Genomic DNA, 19,326 nt, shown 5'->3' with positions numbered 1-19,326 from the left:
CACCATCTCAAACCAACAAGAACAACAGTACAACATTTCATACCTTTAAAAAATTATGCTGTCAACTATGATGTTTTTACATGAACATCATAATTAAATTTTAATTTTGATTGTAGCCTTCAATTAAATGTTATTTTCACTACACTCATAACATCTCATAATAATATGCTAAATTGTCAGCAATACAACTCTGTAGCTATCTCAGACTGCCAACATTCATCTGCCTTTAAAATGTATTTTTTTTGCTTCAAAATGATTTTTGTATCAGAGATGATTAAAGGAAAAATATTAAATGACAAGTGAATCAAGATTTGAAGACAAAACAGAATAAAAAAATAAATCAGCTGGTGTACTTTGTCTGAGACAGGCTTTCCCTACAGAGCATCACTTGAATTTGCTGGAATTTGCAGAGCCAAAAAGCTGCGTTTGAGTTCATGAATATTTCACTAAATGTTGAATTTTGAGCAAAATCTAGCTCCACTGTGTCAGCTTCAGATTTCCTTGTTATAAACGTGAAGAGAGAGAAGAGGAATTCTCACTTTCTCTCATGGACGAGTTTCTTGCAATCTTTTTATGGACTTCATTTCAGGTTCTCTGTTTCTGCTGTGTCAACACCAAGTTCACAAAAACAACAAACAATCTTTATCTGTAAATAAGAGCAGGGTAGATACTGAATTATTTGTCAGCTAGGTTTCTTTTTCCGTTGTTGCTGTAAGTATCTTAACTGGTTCCGTGTTTGTGAAGCTTTTCGGATCCGGAACGGCAGGGCGGCAAACTTCGGGAACGATGTGGTCGTTCCAGATGTTTGAAGTCATCCCAGAAGGTCCCTCTGTAGAGCGTGAATAAACGCACAACTTGCTGAACATTTTCTGTAAATATATGTTTAAATAAAAGCATCTTTCTGCATCTTCGGTTTGTTTTGTTTTGTGGTGTTTGGAACAGTGGTATTATGTGGTCATTTAAATTTTATTGAACATGCAATGGGAGTAAGAGTAAGGGCTTCAATCCACTTAACCAGAAAGTTACACTTACAAAGGTTGTGTGGTAAAAAGGATTTACATGGATCAAGGATGGATCAAGACCTTATAAATATTTTTTTTCTACACATCATCATCCATATTCTCAGCTCCACTGATCATATGGAAACACTTAGCAATTTAATAATTACAAACTATAGTTCTTTTGTTTCTTTGCATAGTGTACTATCCTCCTTTTAACCTGTTTTTCAATTATCAGGACCCCACAGATCAGCTCTTTTAATTATTTGGGTGATGGTTCTTTCTCAGCTCTGCATTGACACTGAGCCATTTGACTATCACTGACCATGTCAGTCATGCTGGTCAAAGTACTTTACATTGATCCCAAAAAAAATAAAAAATAAAAAAATTCCAGAAGACAAAACTGATGCTTGTGAAATTTAATAACAGAAATATTTTTTTTTATCACTCTACAAAAGAGTGAAACTGCTACAGTACGTTTTTGATGACGGCATAAGAGACCAAACAGAGGAATAATATGGTGAAGACCATGCAAATTAAGTTCTTTCAGCAAGAGAACCAAAATACTGTTCGACAGGGATAATTCAGGTTAATATGGCCACATTCCTGCAGCAGATCAGAGAGCAATTATACAGTGGTCAGGGGTCTTGGCATCATTTCACCTCATAGTAGCTTCTAACTGAATAAAATGAACATTTTTATTTAATAGGGGGAAATAAATGATGACAGTTAACAGTAATTAACAGTCCTGCTTAGATTTACTGAGATGGAACTAACTTTAATTACACTTACTGCACAGAGACAGTATGTAGAAACACATTGTCGGCAGCTTAATCAATCACTTGACACAAAACGAAGAAACGCTGGAATGGATCCACACTGCACCATGTGCACAACAAACCTCAACGGAAATACTCAATACGACATCAATACGACTATGCAAATGTGCATAAGCAACAACAAAAATGTGTATTTTTGTACTCAGAGTTAGCTATAACTGAGGTCTGAGCAGCTTAGATTTAGGTTTCTCCTTAAACAGCTAAATGAAAGTTTACCTTAGGGCTTCTCATAAACAACTACTCAGCAATGTTGTTGCCTCCTAAAGAAATATCAGGCCTTTTGATAACAGTCTTTAAAAATGCTTTTGGGATTTTTTTAGAGCTGTTTTTAACAACCTGGATGAAAGGAATTTATTTGGGACGTAACGCAGCCATCTCGTGGTGGCAGGTCAGTAAATTAGGAACGTTTTGAGCTGAGAACTAAAAGCGCAGTGATATAATTAGACTGCACTAAACTATATTAAGCCTAACAGCTGGGCCTTTCAAACTGAAAACCAAACAGGCTAAAAAAAAGCATCCAGCAGGTTTGAGGCCAGAGCCCATTGTTTATATCGCGTATAATAATACTAATATCATAATAAAAAAGGAAGTAATTTCATCATATGTGGACAAATGTCCCACGGGTTGCTTTTTATGTCCACTCTGCCCTGTTTTAGACCCTAGTGGCAGCTCATCAGACATTCAATCTAGGTTCTTTTCTGGGCGTAAACCCAGACAGCATTGACACCATGCAGGATAAGTCTTCAGTACCAAGTCTATTTCACGGAAATGCTTAACAAAACAACCTTGTGGAAATAATGAAATCGACAAACTAGAACACAGTGAGGGTGCTCACAGGGTGGAAAACGTGCCGACGCTGCTTTATTCTTCTCCCATGGTGCCGAGGCTGATACAAGCCATTGTAAAAGCCCGGCTCATTCCACAGAAAAATCAAAGGGGCCTCTGTGCGTCCCCCTGATACCACGATGGCTCGCCTTCAGCATTTTCCAACCCAAGCACTTTAAAACCCAACGCTAATCTCTATAAGTCCAAGTCACACATGCTAAACTCTCCTGTCAAGAAGCTAACAGAGACAGACAGACGCAAACAAACCACAAACTGATCAAGGTTAAACAAAACAACCTTGGCATTTCCTGAGGAACAGCTAAGAAGATGAACCAAAGCTCTTGTTAGCATGATCCAGCAGTGAAAACGCTTGGAACAAACCAATTTTAAAAATGATACACAGCTTACTAAACCAGTCACATCCTTTCAAAGAAATGATCTATGCACCATGTGCATATAAAATTTCATACAAAACACCAACCTACCAAAGCATAAGCTGCAGACTACTTGGCTAAAAAAAGAAAATGAAAAGAAGGAGCTCCACTCTGGCCCCCAACAGCAACAAAGGGCTTCAGTTCCTCTGTTTAACTGCTACAACCAGCGCTCAGAAGTTCTGCTTCAGTCAGCCTGCCTTCTATCTCGAAGTGCATGCTTTAAAACTCACTGAGGAGCTCCACAACAACCACCGTGACTTTATCCTACATGAATGTTCTGTTCAGTCAGCCACTCCAACAAGCTTGGAGGCTGAAAACCTAGACTGAAGTACCATCTGGAACTTACTTACCGTCTGAGATCATGGAGATCTTTTATCTGCCATTAAAAAGTGAAACTACCTGCACCATGTTTAGAAACAAAATGCCGATCCTACTCTAAACTTAGGCTATTAAAGAACTGTGCACTAAGGTTTTTTTGAATATAATTTTAAGGAGAAAATAGGTTTAGCTCTTAAACTCTAAAGAATTCTAGAGTACACAAAGAATTATATATGCCCCACAAATACAAAGGAAGGCAACTTATTTGGAGTAAATAGGAGTTAAACATAACTGAGCTTAATGTGGGAATAAATCTACTCCCCTTTCTAGAATTAAATAGCACAATATTGTAAAACTGATGTAGGAGAACTCCTTTACTGTGTGCAAGCAGGAGGGTCAGAGGACTTAAAATAACCAACTTCTAACTTCACATTATTGTAAATTCAGTGAAATAAAATCAAGATTTCCAAATGTTATTTTGGCTAGACCTGCCATTTGATACTGAACGCTAATACTTCAGTTATAGCTAACCCAGAGAGATTTTTGTTTTCATATGAATTAATTTTTTCCTTAAAAAAAAAAAAAAAATGAATTTTGAGGTTGTGATTGCAAAGAAGAATGTGGCCATTTGATAAAACGCAAGAAAAAAAAAAAAAAAAAAAGCTACAACCCAATAAAAGTAAACACGTGACAAATGAACACGTGTTTGATGGAGGACTTTAACATGCACAATAAGCTGCAGCAGAATGAGATGAAGTTTAAACACAGTGAACCTAAAGACTATTGTTAATCAGATATATTCCTACAGGGCCACAGCAGCAGCACTAAAGTTCAGCACTTTCCCTGCTCAAACCTATAGGCTAATTATTCGATCAACGCTGTATCATCCATTAATGAGTTGTAATTGGAATATCTGCGCAGGGAAAATGCTAAGCGCTGAGCTGCACTATGTCTTGTCAGGACTATATGTGAGTAACCGTGCTTCAGACTGAAGGGGCTGGAGAGAAGGAGAAGTTAGCCGCTAGCCTGACTTTGTTGCGTGAATGTCTCTTGCTGGGGCTGTCCGTGGCATGGGGTTTGAGGTTTGGAGGTTGTGGGGGCTTGGTCACACCCGAGCCCGCTGTACTGTGCGACTCTGCGTCAGTGTTTGACCTGCCGTCGTCCTGAACAGAAGAGGTGGAGGAGGTTTCCGGCGTTCCGTTCTCCACATCTGAAGCTGAGAGACGGTCTGAGGTATAGCTGCTGGGGGACAGAGCTGCCTGTGGCTGGCGGTCGTGAACTGGCTGGTGCTGCTCTGCTGCACCGCCTGTGAGCTGGGGCTGAGAGCGCTCCTCAAAGTGGATAAGATCACTGTTCTGGAGCAGGACAGGGTCAGGGTGGAGCTGAGGAGAAGGCAGGCAGGACGGGACCGGCCCACACAGCAGGTCTACTGGAGAGGCAGAGTTCAGGCACAGCAGTTCTGCATCACCTGTGCTGCCACCTAGAGAAAAGATTAAAATGAAAAGTTAAAAGGGATAAATTAACTAGTTGAATAGGGGCACTAAATTACATCATTTAATGGATACGGTGGCTTGCAAAAGTAATTACACTAGAAATGGACCAAATGGTGTTTTTGGGTATGATTTAGATCGCTGATCGTCTTTCATCTCGATCGGTCGATACTGAAAAAAGTGTTTAACTTTTTGTCCTAAATGCAAAGCACTGTGTGGCAGAAAAGTAACATTGCTCATCATCCTGAACACACCATCACCACTGTGAAACATGGTGGTGGCAGCATCGTGCTGCGGGGCTGTTTTTTTTTTTTTTTTTTTAAACAGGGACAGGGAAGCTTTTCAGAGCTGATGGGAAGAAGGATGGTGCTAAAATACAGGGTAATCCTAAAAAAAGAAAACTGTTGGGGGCCGCAAAAGACTTGAGACTGGGAAGGAGATTTGTAGTTCTCAAAAACAGCAAAAGTAAATAAACAATCCTTGAGAATAAAGAATAAAGCAAGGTCTATTTCGTGAGCAGCTTCCAACTGTAGATAGCTCCTCTACGGCAGGATGAAGGTTGTACACTTCTCAACCCACTGGTATAAAGTGTGCCAGAAAGCTTTCTGATGATGCAGTACATTTCTGTGCATGTGTGTGTGTGTGTCTGTGTGGGCAGTGTGTTCACCTGGACTGTGTGTGCCAGAATCTTGAGTGCTGGCAGGGCTCTGGCTCTCTCGGACCTCCTCAGGCTGAGGGGTCTCTGTGTTAGCAGGGCTGACTCGAGCTGGGGACACACATGCAAAGCAGGAATCAAAAAATGTACAATCATGAACTGTAAGCTTCCAGTATAAACTCAAATCAAATAAAAGTTTATTGGTCATATACAGTCAGTCAAACTGTACGACTAGTGATGAGTAGGGGTGGGCAATATGGCTCTAAAATAATATCACGATATTTCAGGGTATTTTTGAGATAACGATATACTTGGTGAAATAGGAAAACTAAAATAATTCATTCAGGAATATAGTACAATAGTATAACAGAATAATCATAATGTGGCAAAATAAATAATATAGCATAAAATAATATAATGCAGCAAAAAATATTGCAGAATATTTAATGCATGCATATAAACTGCAAACTAAAACAATTAAACAATACATTCACTTAAAGCTTCACAGTAAATAATAGACTACTTTTAAGGCAGAACATCACTATTATCACGATATGAATTTTTAATATCACGATATTTCTGTGTCACAATATATTGTATACGATATAATATTGCCCATCCCGAGTGATGAGGATGGTCCGTTCATACAGAACAGAAAGCAAACATTAAATACCAAGCATATCTATGAAATGTAAACAGAAACATATAGAAATAGAGTAGGAATGAAAATGATAAAGCATGTGCAATACATGAGGATGTGATAAGAAAATAATTAATGGAAATAAAGGGCTGATATGTAGAAATGTGCAAAAAGTACACATGCTTGTCAAAATTATCATTTTCAAAATGTAAAAAAGATAAAGATTAATTATGAACACATTTATAGAAAATCTTTCCCCAACACAACATAACCTGCCTTTAGCCAGACCCCAAAGATGGAGCCTAAAGATTATTTGCTGGGCATACAATACATCTTTAACCAAGATGGCAAACCAGATGGCACTAAATATCTACATTCAGGTGGGGACCTCGATTTTACAACAGACTTCACAAAACAGCAAAGACGACATGTAAAGGTTAATAGAACTAGATGGAAAAGTATTGAAAATTATGTATTTTTGTACACGACGATAAAGGTATCTACTTACAATTAAGCGCTCAGAAGCATTATGTATTGTAAATGTTGTTGTCATCATATAAACAATTCTTTTACTTTTCCAAACAAGCATATTTGAAAGAAATTAAAAAATTATGCTTAAAGAAAATAATTTACAAATGTTTTTTTTCCCTTTAAATAAACAAACAACTATAGTGAATGGAAACATGACTTGTTCAGCATTTTAGCTGAAATGTAATTGCTCAGGTTTTGCTAAATGCTTTGAATAGAAACCAAGCAGTACTGGTATGTCATACTGTTAGTGGCATAGACGTGAATATTACCTTTCATGTCGTTTCTCAGCACAATGATTTTCTTATGGCCATGGCCCTTTATCCAGACTACCTAATTAAAAAGATAAAAGTACATATTAAAATCAGCAGCAACACAATCAAAAACCTGGAAGAAAAAGAAAATGTTAGGTCTGTACTCTTCAGTCTGTATTATCTATGCACAACATTTAGCAGCCTGCTCTTTTACGTCTCATAAATATTATAAAAGCTACGACTGGTGCTGAACTGGAGCAAGTCAAATTACCAACAAGAATACAATACACATTTAAAATGTGCTGTAGAGCAGGGTTCTCTGCGTCAATGGCAATTTTTTCTTTTTGGCTAGTACTCCGGTAGCCCACTTTTTTCTGTAGTTTTCTATTGAATGAATGTCTTCATGGGCATGAGTGTGGAACTAACCTGGGGTATAGCTGCCAGAAGCTCATCCAAAGTGCTATATCCGTATTCACGAGGCTGAAACTCACGGCCTGTGTACTTGCTGAAGGCTCCCCAAAACTCAGTCAGGAAAATCTGGTTATAGTGGTAGGTGTGCAAAAGTGCTCGAACATTTCGAGCAAACTGATAGAGACGGGTCAACCTCACTCGTTCTTCAGGCTTAGCATCATTATCACACTCGCCCACAAACATCTGCAGATGGAAAAACACACAAATAGGAAAAACAGGCTAGATTTCTTTACATTTTGGGAGTAAATGTTATTTATTCCATTTTGGAGCATTTCTATTGGTATGAAATTTGGTATCTGATTTACAACCAAATTCATATATTATGATATAACTTTGACAATATATCTATGTATATACACTGCAAACACACCTCCACCAGGTAAGGAAGGCTCTTGAGCAGCTCGCAGAGTGAGACGAAGCCGTATTCCCAGGGATTGAGTGGGATATCGAACATCAACTCGTACTGCCTGCGCAACGCCTCCACTTCCAGCCAATTATGTTCATCAGGAAGTGACATCATTATAGCCAGAAGCTGAGACGTCAGAGCACGCAGAGACTTCCTGTTGATGAGCTGTACCTCCTTTCCATCAGCCCCGTCTACTACCTGAAAGAATGGGTGCAGATACAAGTGAAAACATGGCAAACAGTGTTAGTTTGTGCTATTTTGTAATCGAGGTGTTAAAGTTTAAGACTGGAATCATTTTTAAGGACGCACCAAAATGGAACAGGAAAATGTTGGGCAGAACCAATAATATTAAGCCAAAGATAAAATACAGAACACAGCTTTTTGCATAAAGGTTATTTTTGCCATTGTTTGCCAAATAGTTAATGCACACCAAATTTACTCCCCTGCAGTACACCAGTACCATCATTTTCTGACTACTCTGGCTCAATACACATATACTAGGGCTAGACGATGTATCGTTTATACATTTCTTTTACGATGTGCACCATGTCACCTTAGACAATTAAATCAAACACGTCATGTTGCAATGTTTTGATTCTTGACACAAGAAGTAGAAACACAGTGGTGTAAGATGTTGCTGCCGCCTGAGAAGCGCAATGGGGAAGGGGAGCAGGTGTAAACACGAGGTAATCGCATGGCCTCCACATGGCTAGGCACGTGCTTGTAAACGCAGATGCTGCCACAGTTTTAGGCAGATATTTCCAGTTACATCCAAAATCACGCCTTTAATTACAGAAAAACGCTCTTCTTTACCATTTAAAAAGCCATTTAAATGCCTGGTTAAAGTGCAGATTATTGTTGTTATGCTGTTTTTCTCAGGTTTTGCATGATCAGCTGACTCTAAGGTGCTGACTTAGCTTTCGGTCGGTCCAGATCTCTGACACGAGAGCACGCGAGTGGGGGCGGGGCTGATGACATTACGGATCCTGCATTGTTTAATATTGCGATACATCATCAAAGGGAAAAAAACTCCAATATTTTCCAATATCATGCAGCCCTAATATATTAGATACCTAGGCCTGTCACAATAATTATCTGGCTTTGGAATATTGGAGTTTGGAGTATTTACCATGTAAAATAAAGCTTTATCAGCAGCAAAGGTAACTGGTCTGTTTGCTGGAGTGATTGACTGGAGGGGATAAGTGATTCCCCTACGAGGCTCATTCACACATTCAGCAGCTTTGGTTGAACTAGAATCATATAGGGTAAAGTGCTGACGGACTGACGACAGATTGCCAATATACATTTGACAGATATGAATGTCTGGAGCCTTTTTTGTCTAATTTGCAATAAAATAGAAGGTACAGATGTTCATGTATTCCTTGATTAAACAGTGTGAAAGCATACAACAGTGTCAAATCTGTACTGTGTCTGTGTGTGTACAGAACATCACATCTGGTTTAAAAAGTCTCCAATTAATTAAACACAAAAACAACGTCAATACCGAGCTCTGCAAAAATGATTGACTTAATACAATAAGCTAATAACGTAATTATCTCAACAGGCCTAACCATTCCTATCTGAAACCTGTCAAGTTGCACATTACTTCAATATTCTACATCATTTTATATATTAGTCTACAAGAGAGATCAGCAGAATACACCACACTGAGGCAGCAAAGGTCATTTACCTTTACAACATGGCAAAGTTTAGCAAGCAGAGCAGGCAGCGTGCAGGCATCATAGTCCTGCAGGCGGAGGCCATAGCCAAAGGTCTTGCTGTACTCAGCCAGCAGCTGGTTGACGGACAGACTGCAATCTCTCTGAGCACGCAGAAGCTTTACCAGCTGAGCTGCCAGAGCCTTCACTCGTTCCACTTCTGTCAGTGCCAGTACCTTCTCCTCTCCACACTCCAGCACCTAGGCAGGCAGAGAAAAGGAGGAAATATAAATATATACATTTTTACTAGGGGTGTCCCGATTTCAATATTTTATCGAAATCGATCAAAATTATGTCCAAATCAAAAAGACGATCGATGAGCCCTCCCTCTAAACTACGTAAATGGCGCAGCATACTGTAGCCGACACTGCGGACATTGTGACTGCTCAAAGAGCAGCCCTTTCTCCAGAGAATGTGGACATTCTTGTCTTCTTAAAGAAAAACTTGAAAAAAAATAAAAATAACAGTTGTTTTGTCTAGCCTCAAATATGTTAATAGTTTGGTACCTTAAGGAACATCTTTCTCACAGATAAAAATTATAATATATTTGTTAAAGAAAAAAACTTGTAATTCTCAGGGACCGAGTCTTATTTTTCATGTTTAAAAGTAGGATAGAGTTCAGTTTGTTAAGGCTCTAATCATTCTATTATTTTGTACATGACTGTTCCTGTATTTTTTATTATTTATTTTGTTATGTTGCACATTGCTGTTTTAAGAGTGCACACTGCTGCTACCAAAAAAGCCACTAGATGGCATTACATATATATCTTAATTAAATTATTTAAATTTGACCATTAGTGCCTAATGTGGTGTATTACAGATCACGTGTATCACTTTGCATCACTTATATCAAGCCCACCTTTTGAAATAATATATTGTAAATTTGATTAATCAAACCAATGACTGACCATAGACTAATCTAAAACTGGCATAGGCCTCCCTGCTGTAAAAAAAAAAAGAAAAAAAAGAAAATTGAATCGAATCGTGACCCTAAAATCAGAAATAAAATCGAATTAAGGATTTAGAGAATCGTGACAGTCCTAATTTTTACTTATACACTACTCTGGTACTTAATTAGGAACACTTCACGAATATTGCATAAGGTCTTCATTTAGATCTCACTGCATGGATTCCCACAAAACCTCTTTCATGTGAAAAACCAAAAAATCTTTTATGAGCACATTAATGCTGTGAACCTCCCATTCTAGCACATTCCAACAGTGTTCTACTGGATTCAGATCCAGTGACTGAAGGTCACTCACAGACATGTTCATGAAGCTAATTCTGCTTTGTAACATGTGATAATTCATGCTGCAAGAAACCATTAGAACAGTAGTGTTCAATCTTATTTACAAAGGATCTGTGAGGCTGCAGGTTTTCACTCCAGCCGAGCAGAAACTCATGCGATCGCTTGTTTGATTAAACAAAGTTGAATCAGATATGCTGCTGTTTGTTTACAGTGAAAACCCTTCAACCACCTCTGCATCAGAAGATGGTGAATTGTGGTCTATACAAAGAGGCAGAACTCAAGATGTTGTTCTGCTGTTGGAAATATTGTGCATTTTAAGATGCTTTCCAGCGCACCAGCAGTTCTTAAAATACCTTTTATAATGAGCCACAACAGCAGGTTGCATGACCTACCTGAAGCACATCTGGAATGGCCTCAAACAGCTCCATGAGCTTGGAGAAGCCGTAGTATGTGAGCTTGCACTGACGGCCGAAGTGGTGGTGGTAGGTGGGGATGAACTTGCTGAAAGGCATGCGGAAGTGTGGCTGGTGGCGCAGCAGATCCACAACCTCCTTCCCAAACTGCTTTGTGCGTTCCACCTCCTCTGGTGTTCGCTCTGAGACACAAAGAACACACAAAACTAGTCATGATTCCTGTACTTGTTGCACAACATCATACGTTACATAATAAAAGCATTCTGATGTTCTAAAGGAAGGCTTTGTCATAGAGTAAAACTCTAAATATAATATAACTTTGTGCAATCCGAACAGTGAGATCTGTGTACAGGGTACATGAACCAATTTTGCAGTTAAACTATTAATTAGAGAATTGATACAGTACTGCAATTAAAAATGTTGCGATACCTTCAAATACAGCTCTGGGGAAAAAAAAAAAAAGAGAGAGAATCACTTAAAAATTGTGAGTTTCTTTGATTTTACAAAAATAAACAAAAAACTCTGGAATATAATCAAGAGAAAGATGGATGGTCACAAGCCATCAAACCAAGCTGAACTGCTTGACGTTTTGCACCAGGAGTGGCGTAAAGTTATCCAAAAGCAGTGTGTGAGGAGAAAATGCTGAGATACATGGAAGTTATCAACAGGGTTATTCCACCAAATATTGATTTCTGAACTGTTACAACTTTATGAATTTGAACTTGTTTTCTTTGCATTGTTTGAGATCTGTAAGTTCTGCATCTTTTTTGTTATTTCAGCCATTTCTCATTTTCTGCAAATAAATGCTGTAAATGACAATATTTTTATTTGCAATTAGGGAGAAATGTTGTCCGTAGTTTATAGAATAAAACAGCCATGTTCATTTTACTCAAACTAATACCTATAAAGAGCAAAATCAGAGAAACTGATTCAGAAATTTAAGTGGTCTCTTATTTTTTTCCAGAGCTGTATATTGATATTTTCTCATACCCCTTATGTGCATGTGTTTTATAAATATGTATGTAAGTGTGTAGGATGAAGACTCACCTCTCTTGGGAACGGATATGACTGTGTCAGAGTCCTGCTGCGTGATAGAGATGGTGGTGTCAGGAATCTCTGTCAGCAGGTCCATCAGGTCACACATACCGTAGTCAACCACATGCCAGTTTCTAGAAAAGCACCTGTCACAATGCACCCAGACATGATAGGGGACAAGGATAAAGCATAGCCTTGGACTACAGAGAATTTTAAAGAGATACTTTTCTAATTGTAAAGAAAATGCAGTCAACAACTGGGTCTAGGCTCCGCATCCATTATAAAATGTATATATTTTTTAAATTCTCAAAAAAAAAAAAAAAAAAAGTACAACTATGCAGCAAAGGCAAAAGTAACAGATGTATGGAGCTTAAAATAATACACATGCACACAAAAGCTCACATCAGCAGAGACTGTGCAAACTGATCTACTATGACTCACCAGTGGTAGGCCTGCATGAAGTCCCTAATGACGACCTGCTTGCTGGCCTGAAACTTGAGCAGTTTGAGAAGATCCTGAGTAAAGCGCTTCACCTGCGCCCTGTGCGTGAGGGTCAGCAATCGCTTAGAGCCTAAGCCTAGGATCTGTAATGTGGATATAAAACAGAAATTAACAGCAGAGGAGGGCCAGGCAGCCAGACAATATTTAGTGTGTGTATGAGCAAAAAAAAGAGAAAAGATTACAAAGAAGATTTCATGGTTTGATATGAGTGGATTGCTACCTGCAGTACGTGTGGAACAGCCTCCAGCAGCTCTAGCAGTTTAGAGTAGCCATAATCAGAGACCCTGCACTGCTTAGCAAAGTGATGGTGGTAGGCAGGGATGAATTTGGTGATGGGCATCAGGCAGGACGGCTGGCTCTTCATCAGGTCCACAATCTCACGACTGAATTGGATTAGCTGGGGGTTACCTACCGGACTCTTGCAGCGCTGCAGCCACGGGTCTGAACACAAACACAACATAGAATTTGTTTTAAAACACCAGACAAGGAGACAATTCCTCTCAGACGTGAAAAAATATGTTGCACCCCTTAGGCCTGATTTCATATTCACTAATTCTAATAATTAGTTATTATAATTACTATATAATTATAATACTATATAATTACTAATTCTAATAACTAATTCTATCTATGTACTGACAAGATCACCCCTTGTATGTATATAGGTTTGATATTGTGGGTATGACGACTACTGTTTGTTTTTGACGTATGTGTCCGCGCACATATACACACACAGATTGAAATGTCCCATAAGGACAAGTATGATTGTCAATAAAAATATATTAAAAAAATAAATAAATAAAACACCAGACTCAATCATCCTGGATCTTCACTGACTGAAAAATGAAGAACATTGTCTCAGTCATTGCAACTCTGCAACCAGAATGCCGATACTGCACTATATCTTTGGTGGAGCTGCACAAGATCTACAGCCAGAACTGCTGTAATGTCCCCAACTTCAGTCCACATGCCAACTTTACTTCAGATGCTGCTTCTCTATTCTTTAGCTTATAAACAAGTGCACATACACAGCATGTTAATGTCAATGAGTGTGCGCTCAAATTGCGATTTGTAATTACTAGGGAGATGGACCGATCTGCATTTTTTTTTGGGCAATTTTCAGCCCTTTTGGTCGTTGATCCAGATGTTGGGCGGGGTCAAAGGCCACACAAATGCTACACAAACTTGGTACAGATCTCCCTAATTACACATCTAAGCAAACTGAAAGGGGAAATCTAAGCTGAGTACAAAAAAACATAAGTGGTGTGTGTAAATAGTTTTATGATTCTGTTTATGTTTACTTAGACGCCAATAGCGTAGGAATGGGTATTACTGTTTTCAGTTTACTGCCTAAAATAGCCTATATTTACTGTCAATATACATAACAAAGTTATTATTTTAACAATAACAACAATCTAACACTCTGACAGTCTATGATTACCAGTAAAAAAAATGCCCTGTGGAGCTCAGGTTAAAAATCACTGCTTATCCAGCACTAAAAACATTATAAATGTGATTCCTTTGGATTTCTGTTGTCCAAGGCTGAAAGATGGACTCCGGGAAGCAGCATTATTAACTTAGTGGAATCTCTATTTTGTTTCCACCACAAGGTACATTATTCCTACACTAGCAAAAAAGCTCCAGACTGAGCTGAGCTGTAGCAGGTGTGTAGCAATGTGTGGTTCTTACGAGTGCTTCAAGAAAGCGGCGATCCTCACGTGAGTCATTTCAACTATTCTTCCATCTAGACTTTGGATGAGGAACTGCAGCTTTCCAGGACCACTTTATGTGGCAGCTTTAACAATGATCCACACACAGAGCTGCTTAACTTAACTGTTTAACCCTTAACTCCAAAATAGGATTGACTCAATCAGAAGGAAATCGCCCCATCACTGGTCCCGTATTTTGGCTGAAAATTGGGCGATACTGATACACAGCCCATCGATCTTCCCATCTCTAATATTTACTGCACTGAATTATACTCTGTAACTGAAGGAGGAGGCCAAAATAATAAACAAAATGCTGCTTTTAACCTTTCCTTTCCTTGTGAAAATCTTAACATAGCTGCTGATTTGGGTTTTGCAATAGCAATCAGTCAACAGATTGAGCATTTCTATTGTAGTCAAATCTTACTAACAATTTAATGCATTCACTTGCTGTTAAAACACAGCAATAAAATAATCAATTGTCAAACTTTCTGCCCAAGGATGAATTAAAAGTGGCAGCTTGCATGCAGGATAAGAAAAAGCAGACAGAACTTTGCTAACAAGGCATTCTCCATCCCTATGCGTTTGCCTTTTAGAAACAGCATGTGGTCCACCCACACTAGCTTCAGCCTTGCCATCTGCTCTGGGAGGAAAACTCCAACAGGCAGCTATACACTGCTCGACTCCGAGAGATACAGTAAAGCATGTCAGCTCTGATGAGACAGAGACAGGCTATTCCTCCAGAGATGTGTTGCAATGAAACTGGTAGCTAAGCAAATGTCACGATATGACATGCATTCATAACTGCTAAACAAAAGAACAGAACTTTACATAGTGACTCCTCTTTAATATAATACACTGTTCACCAATCAAATTTAGGACACTCGAAGAAGAAGAAGAAAATATATTTCAAATATAAAAGCATTTGATCATTTAAATAACAACCATAGAAATAAAAACAAATAAATAAAACTGAAGAAACGTCTCATTACGTGCAATTTCTGAAATTAGAATCAGATGAATCATTAGCTGATCAGATTATTAGAGCATGGTTGGAGAGTATTTTAAAGGAGCCCATCTTTTTTTTTTTTTTTGGGCTCCTCTTTTTTGGAGGAGCCTGTCTTATTTAAACCTAAGCGTGATCAGTGTTTGTGTCATATCAAAATTATTTACTTAGAATTAGAGAAAAATAAAAGCGAAAGAAACTGTGTGCATGGTCAGACCATCCTAAAAAGTTTAGTCAAAAGCAGACCACAAGATGTGTGAAGAAGTGTCATCTCAGGACCTATAGGTAGCTTTCTCCACAGCATCTACCATCAAAAATATGTATTTCAAGGAAAAGAAAAGAAAAAAAAAAAAAAACACTGACCTGCATTAGAAGGTGGGGGTTTGTTATGAATCCATTTGATGACCTTGAACCCATTCTGTGCGGTTACTATTGTAATGCCAGGTATACAAGTAATGAGGTGCTCCAGTGGAACACTCCCTTCCAAGGTCCCCTCTTCTCCCACAGTCAACGGACTAAACTCGGCTGCATAACACTCTAGGAAGCTGAGGTAACAAACAGGGAAGAAAAAGTACATGTTACTTATAGAGAAATATAAATATATTGGTCACTGTCCCACAAAAATACTTGTACTCTAAAATTGCAGTTTTATCAGAAGAAAGAAAGATTTGCGTTGGACTATTCATTATGAAATTTTGATCAGAGGGTGATACTACAGCTTGTTTACATGCACTTATAATCCAATTGCAGCATATCAAGGTTTATAAATAAACAGATAAGGGGAAAACTTCCTGTAACCAGTTAATACATTTACAGAATGTATTACAGAAGACGCAATTTTATGACATAACTACAAAATAAAAATACATCAGCTAAAGGATGAATAATTTAAAAATCCTTCTGTTTTATTGTCTCTCGTGTCTCTCTGTTCATGTGTTCACAGACTAAGAAATGTAATTCCTGAGCTCTCTTTACTCAGATTTTTAAATCTCGTTACCATCTGAGAAATCAGAGTGTATGCTGTTTGTCTGATTACAGGAATGATCAGATAATTGCTGTAAATCAATGATGAACATGCATGTAAAATACTCACTGAAAACAATTACTAGGTATAAAAAAACTAGAAACAAAAAAAAAAAATGACTTATCTTAATGCACCAAATTACCTGTGGGCCTCATAAGATACATTGATGGTAAACATTCCTATATTGAAAGCTCCAGCCTGTATATAATGAAAAGCGAGTTACCTAAGCAAGGGGACAGTTCCTTCGTGAGACTGCAGCAGACAGTGCACATGAGCAGACAAGGCCTTCAGAGACACCACCACAAACGGGATCTTGTATGTATCCGGGTCGTAGTCTGCCTCACTGCACATAAACATGTATACATTTGAAATCGAGAGGCGGTTCTCAATTATCATTGCTGTACTATGTAAACAATATGGAAAAAAAAAAAGATTAATATATACTTGCATAACATTGTGCAACTACATGTATGCCATGCCATTAAACAGTACAGCTTAGTTACAGTGGAATGATCAACCTGGCCTTCATGCTAAAGCAGGAATTTATATTTGTCACTGTCAAATGAAAAACAAATATCTCCAAAACAGTAACTTTGCAGGCAAAAGAAAAAAAAAACTTTCTAAATTTTCAATGGAAGTCAATGTAAAAAGAGTTTTTCAGGTAATTTTGAAGTATTTCTATTGGTCCGTTCATCAAGAATGTAAAAGACAGTTTTTCTGTTTAAATTATGTAGTAAACTAAAAATCAACAAAAATAGTGACACTTGTTTTTCACTGGACAGTGACAATGTTTCCTATTATATTCCAACTAAAATAAATATCTCTCATACAGATTTTAAGTCACATATGATAGAGTAGATAATAAGTACCTGAAGTCTTGCTGTGTGTAGTGGCGTTTACAGACGGGCTCATGATACTCCAGCTCCTCAAACACCACTGGGCTTCCACTGGTAGAGGATCCATCATGAGACTGGGAGGAGCTTAGGGGGCTGTGTCTAGCGATGCTGCTGGAAAGAAGACAAACCAAACGGCTTCCACCCTGCTCACGAACTGCCACCACTTCTGGCAGCCTGTACAACTCACTCACCACCAGCTTACGCCCAAACCTGGATAGAAGACATACAAGAAAAGTGTTACAGCTACAAATTTTCCCTCACAAAAACACTCACAGCTACATCTAGTGCTGGGCAATATGGGAAAAAAATCATATATCATGATATGGAATTTTTTTATATCACAATAACGATATATATCATGATATACCACATTTAAGTATGTTTTCAGTTATTCTTTGAAAAATATGACAAATAATATAATTACTTACGTTTTTTCCAACTTTATTTCAAAGTGACATTAAACCAAACTTTCACAAATGAGAATTACTACCTCTTAGTGCAGCAATATATATATATATATATATATATATATATATATATATATATCAAATGAAAACAAATTATGTAGATGCAGTAGCTAATTTCTTAAAAACTATACAGGTATTTTAATTGAGTTATCAAAATAAACTCAACGTTTTTTAAAGTGTCCGTCAAATAACGTAAAGCAGCATCATGTCCCAAAACCACATTATGAAGCTTTTTTTGCGAAGATTACTTTATTATCACTTATATAAACCAAGTTTATGCAAAGTGACCACACCAATACATTTCATCGTAGCCTACTTTATATATTTGCATGATTCATTGATGAAATTACTGTGAAACAATAGTGACGATAGAAGGTAAGTGGCATGATAGACATTTTTTTTTAATCGCCCCCACGATATTTATCATCATATCGCACAGCACTAGCTACACCAAGAATTTAAAAAAAGCATTTTAAAAAAAAAAACAGACTGTTCCTTTTTTGTTTGTTTAGATATTCTTAATTTTATGTTTTAGAAAATAGAACTGTCACCACTAGTTTTGAATATATATATATATATATATATATATATATATATATATATATATATATATATAAATTAAAGTCCATACTAATTCATTAAGATCAACTGTATCTTATAACACTTTCATCTACATTTAAAAAAAATCTAACGAAGCTGTGTGCGTTCATATCCAATGAAACTGACTCACTTTTTCTCATAAATTTCTGTGAATTTGAAGAGTGGAAGACAGTTGGCTGGAGAATCCTGCAGAATGCTGATGATCTCTGAGCTGTAGCGAGGGTGAACAGAAAGAACATTAGTGCCTCCCTGTGGCATATGGCATCCACACAACTGTGAATAAACAAGGCCGAGTAGTTTCTGAACAACTATAAACAAGAACTGTGATCCTAGTTAGAAAATAAAAATCCAAAACACTAAAGTGCTAGACTATGTGTTAGCTACACTATTAATTTCATTTTAATTCTACAATAAATCTTAACTTTCAATGGTATTCATTGTAAAAAAAATTGAATTCTAAGGCACTCCTAAGCCTTTCAACTGGTTTATTCAACCTGAAATCAAATCAATAGGAGATTGAAGAACAAGTGACATTTACATTAGGTCAAAGGCTAATTTTTTACACAGCTACATTCGCGATATAATCTCTGCTGGTACCTGAGGCAAGCAAGGGACTTGCTATTTGCACCAGTGAGGAGAGAGACGTGAATGCGCTTGTTGCCAATCTTGAAACGGTGAAGAATGCTGATGGCACCTATAGCCTGCTGCAGAGAACCCATCTGCACTTTAGCCTTTAGCTGATAGTCTGTGTGAGGACTGAGCTCCACATTCTTCACCTGAAACAAAGAAAAGGTTTCATATATAATGGGGCTAAACGTTTGAATATACAAGAAACCGCATTAAACCACAGAAA

General features: G+C 37.8%; 1 protein-coding gene across 3 annotated transcripts in view; it reads right to left on the bottom strand.

The window, feature by feature from the left end:
• Positions 1–1,402: 1,402 nt before the first annotated feature.
• marf1 (meiosis regulator and mRNA stability factor 1) overlaps positions 1,403–19,326 on the bottom strand; it is a 29,221-nt gene continuing 11,297 nt past the window's right edge. For all 3 annotated transcript variants that reach the window (XM_007231300.4, XM_007231299.4, XM_007231302.4), the window contains 15 exons: positions 19,071–19,249; positions 18,604–18,684; positions 17,380–17,616; positions 16,734–16,853; positions 15,850–16,031; positions 12,995–13,215; positions 12,715–12,857; positions 12,286–12,419; positions 11,218–11,420; positions 9,549–9,776; positions 7,823–8,056; positions 7,408–7,635; positions 7,000–7,060; positions 5,572–5,670; positions 1,403–4,894 (listed from right to left, as the gene is read on the bottom strand). In XM_007231300.4, coding sequence (XP_007231362.3) covers positions 4,398–4,894; positions 5,572–5,670; positions 7,000–7,060; positions 7,408–7,635; positions 7,823–8,056; positions 9,549–9,776; positions 11,218–11,420; positions 12,286–12,419; positions 12,715–12,857; positions 12,995–13,215; positions 15,850–16,031; positions 16,734–16,853; positions 17,380–17,616; positions 18,604–18,684; positions 19,071–19,249 — 2,847 coding nt within the window. In that variant the 3' untranslated portion in view covers positions 1,403–4,397. The remainder of the gene's footprint in view (positions 4,895–5,571; positions 5,671–6,999; positions 7,061–7,407; positions 7,636–7,822; positions 8,057–9,548; positions 9,777–11,217; positions 11,421–12,285; positions 12,420–12,714; positions 12,858–12,994; positions 13,216–15,849; positions 16,032–16,733; positions 16,854–17,379; positions 17,617–18,603; positions 18,685–19,070; positions 19,250–19,326) is intronic.

This window comes from Astyanax mexicanus, chromosome 5 (assembly GCF_023375975.1).
Source record: "Astyanax mexicanus isolate ESR-SI-001 chromosome 5, AstMex3_surface, whole genome shotgun sequence".
Classification (NCBI taxonomy): Eukaryota; Metazoa; Chordata; class Actinopteri; order Characiformes; family Acestrorhamphidae; genus Astyanax; species Astyanax mexicanus.
The sequence above is the reverse complement of the archived record's forward strand: the minus strand, read 5'-3'. Positions and strand labels throughout refer to the sequence as shown.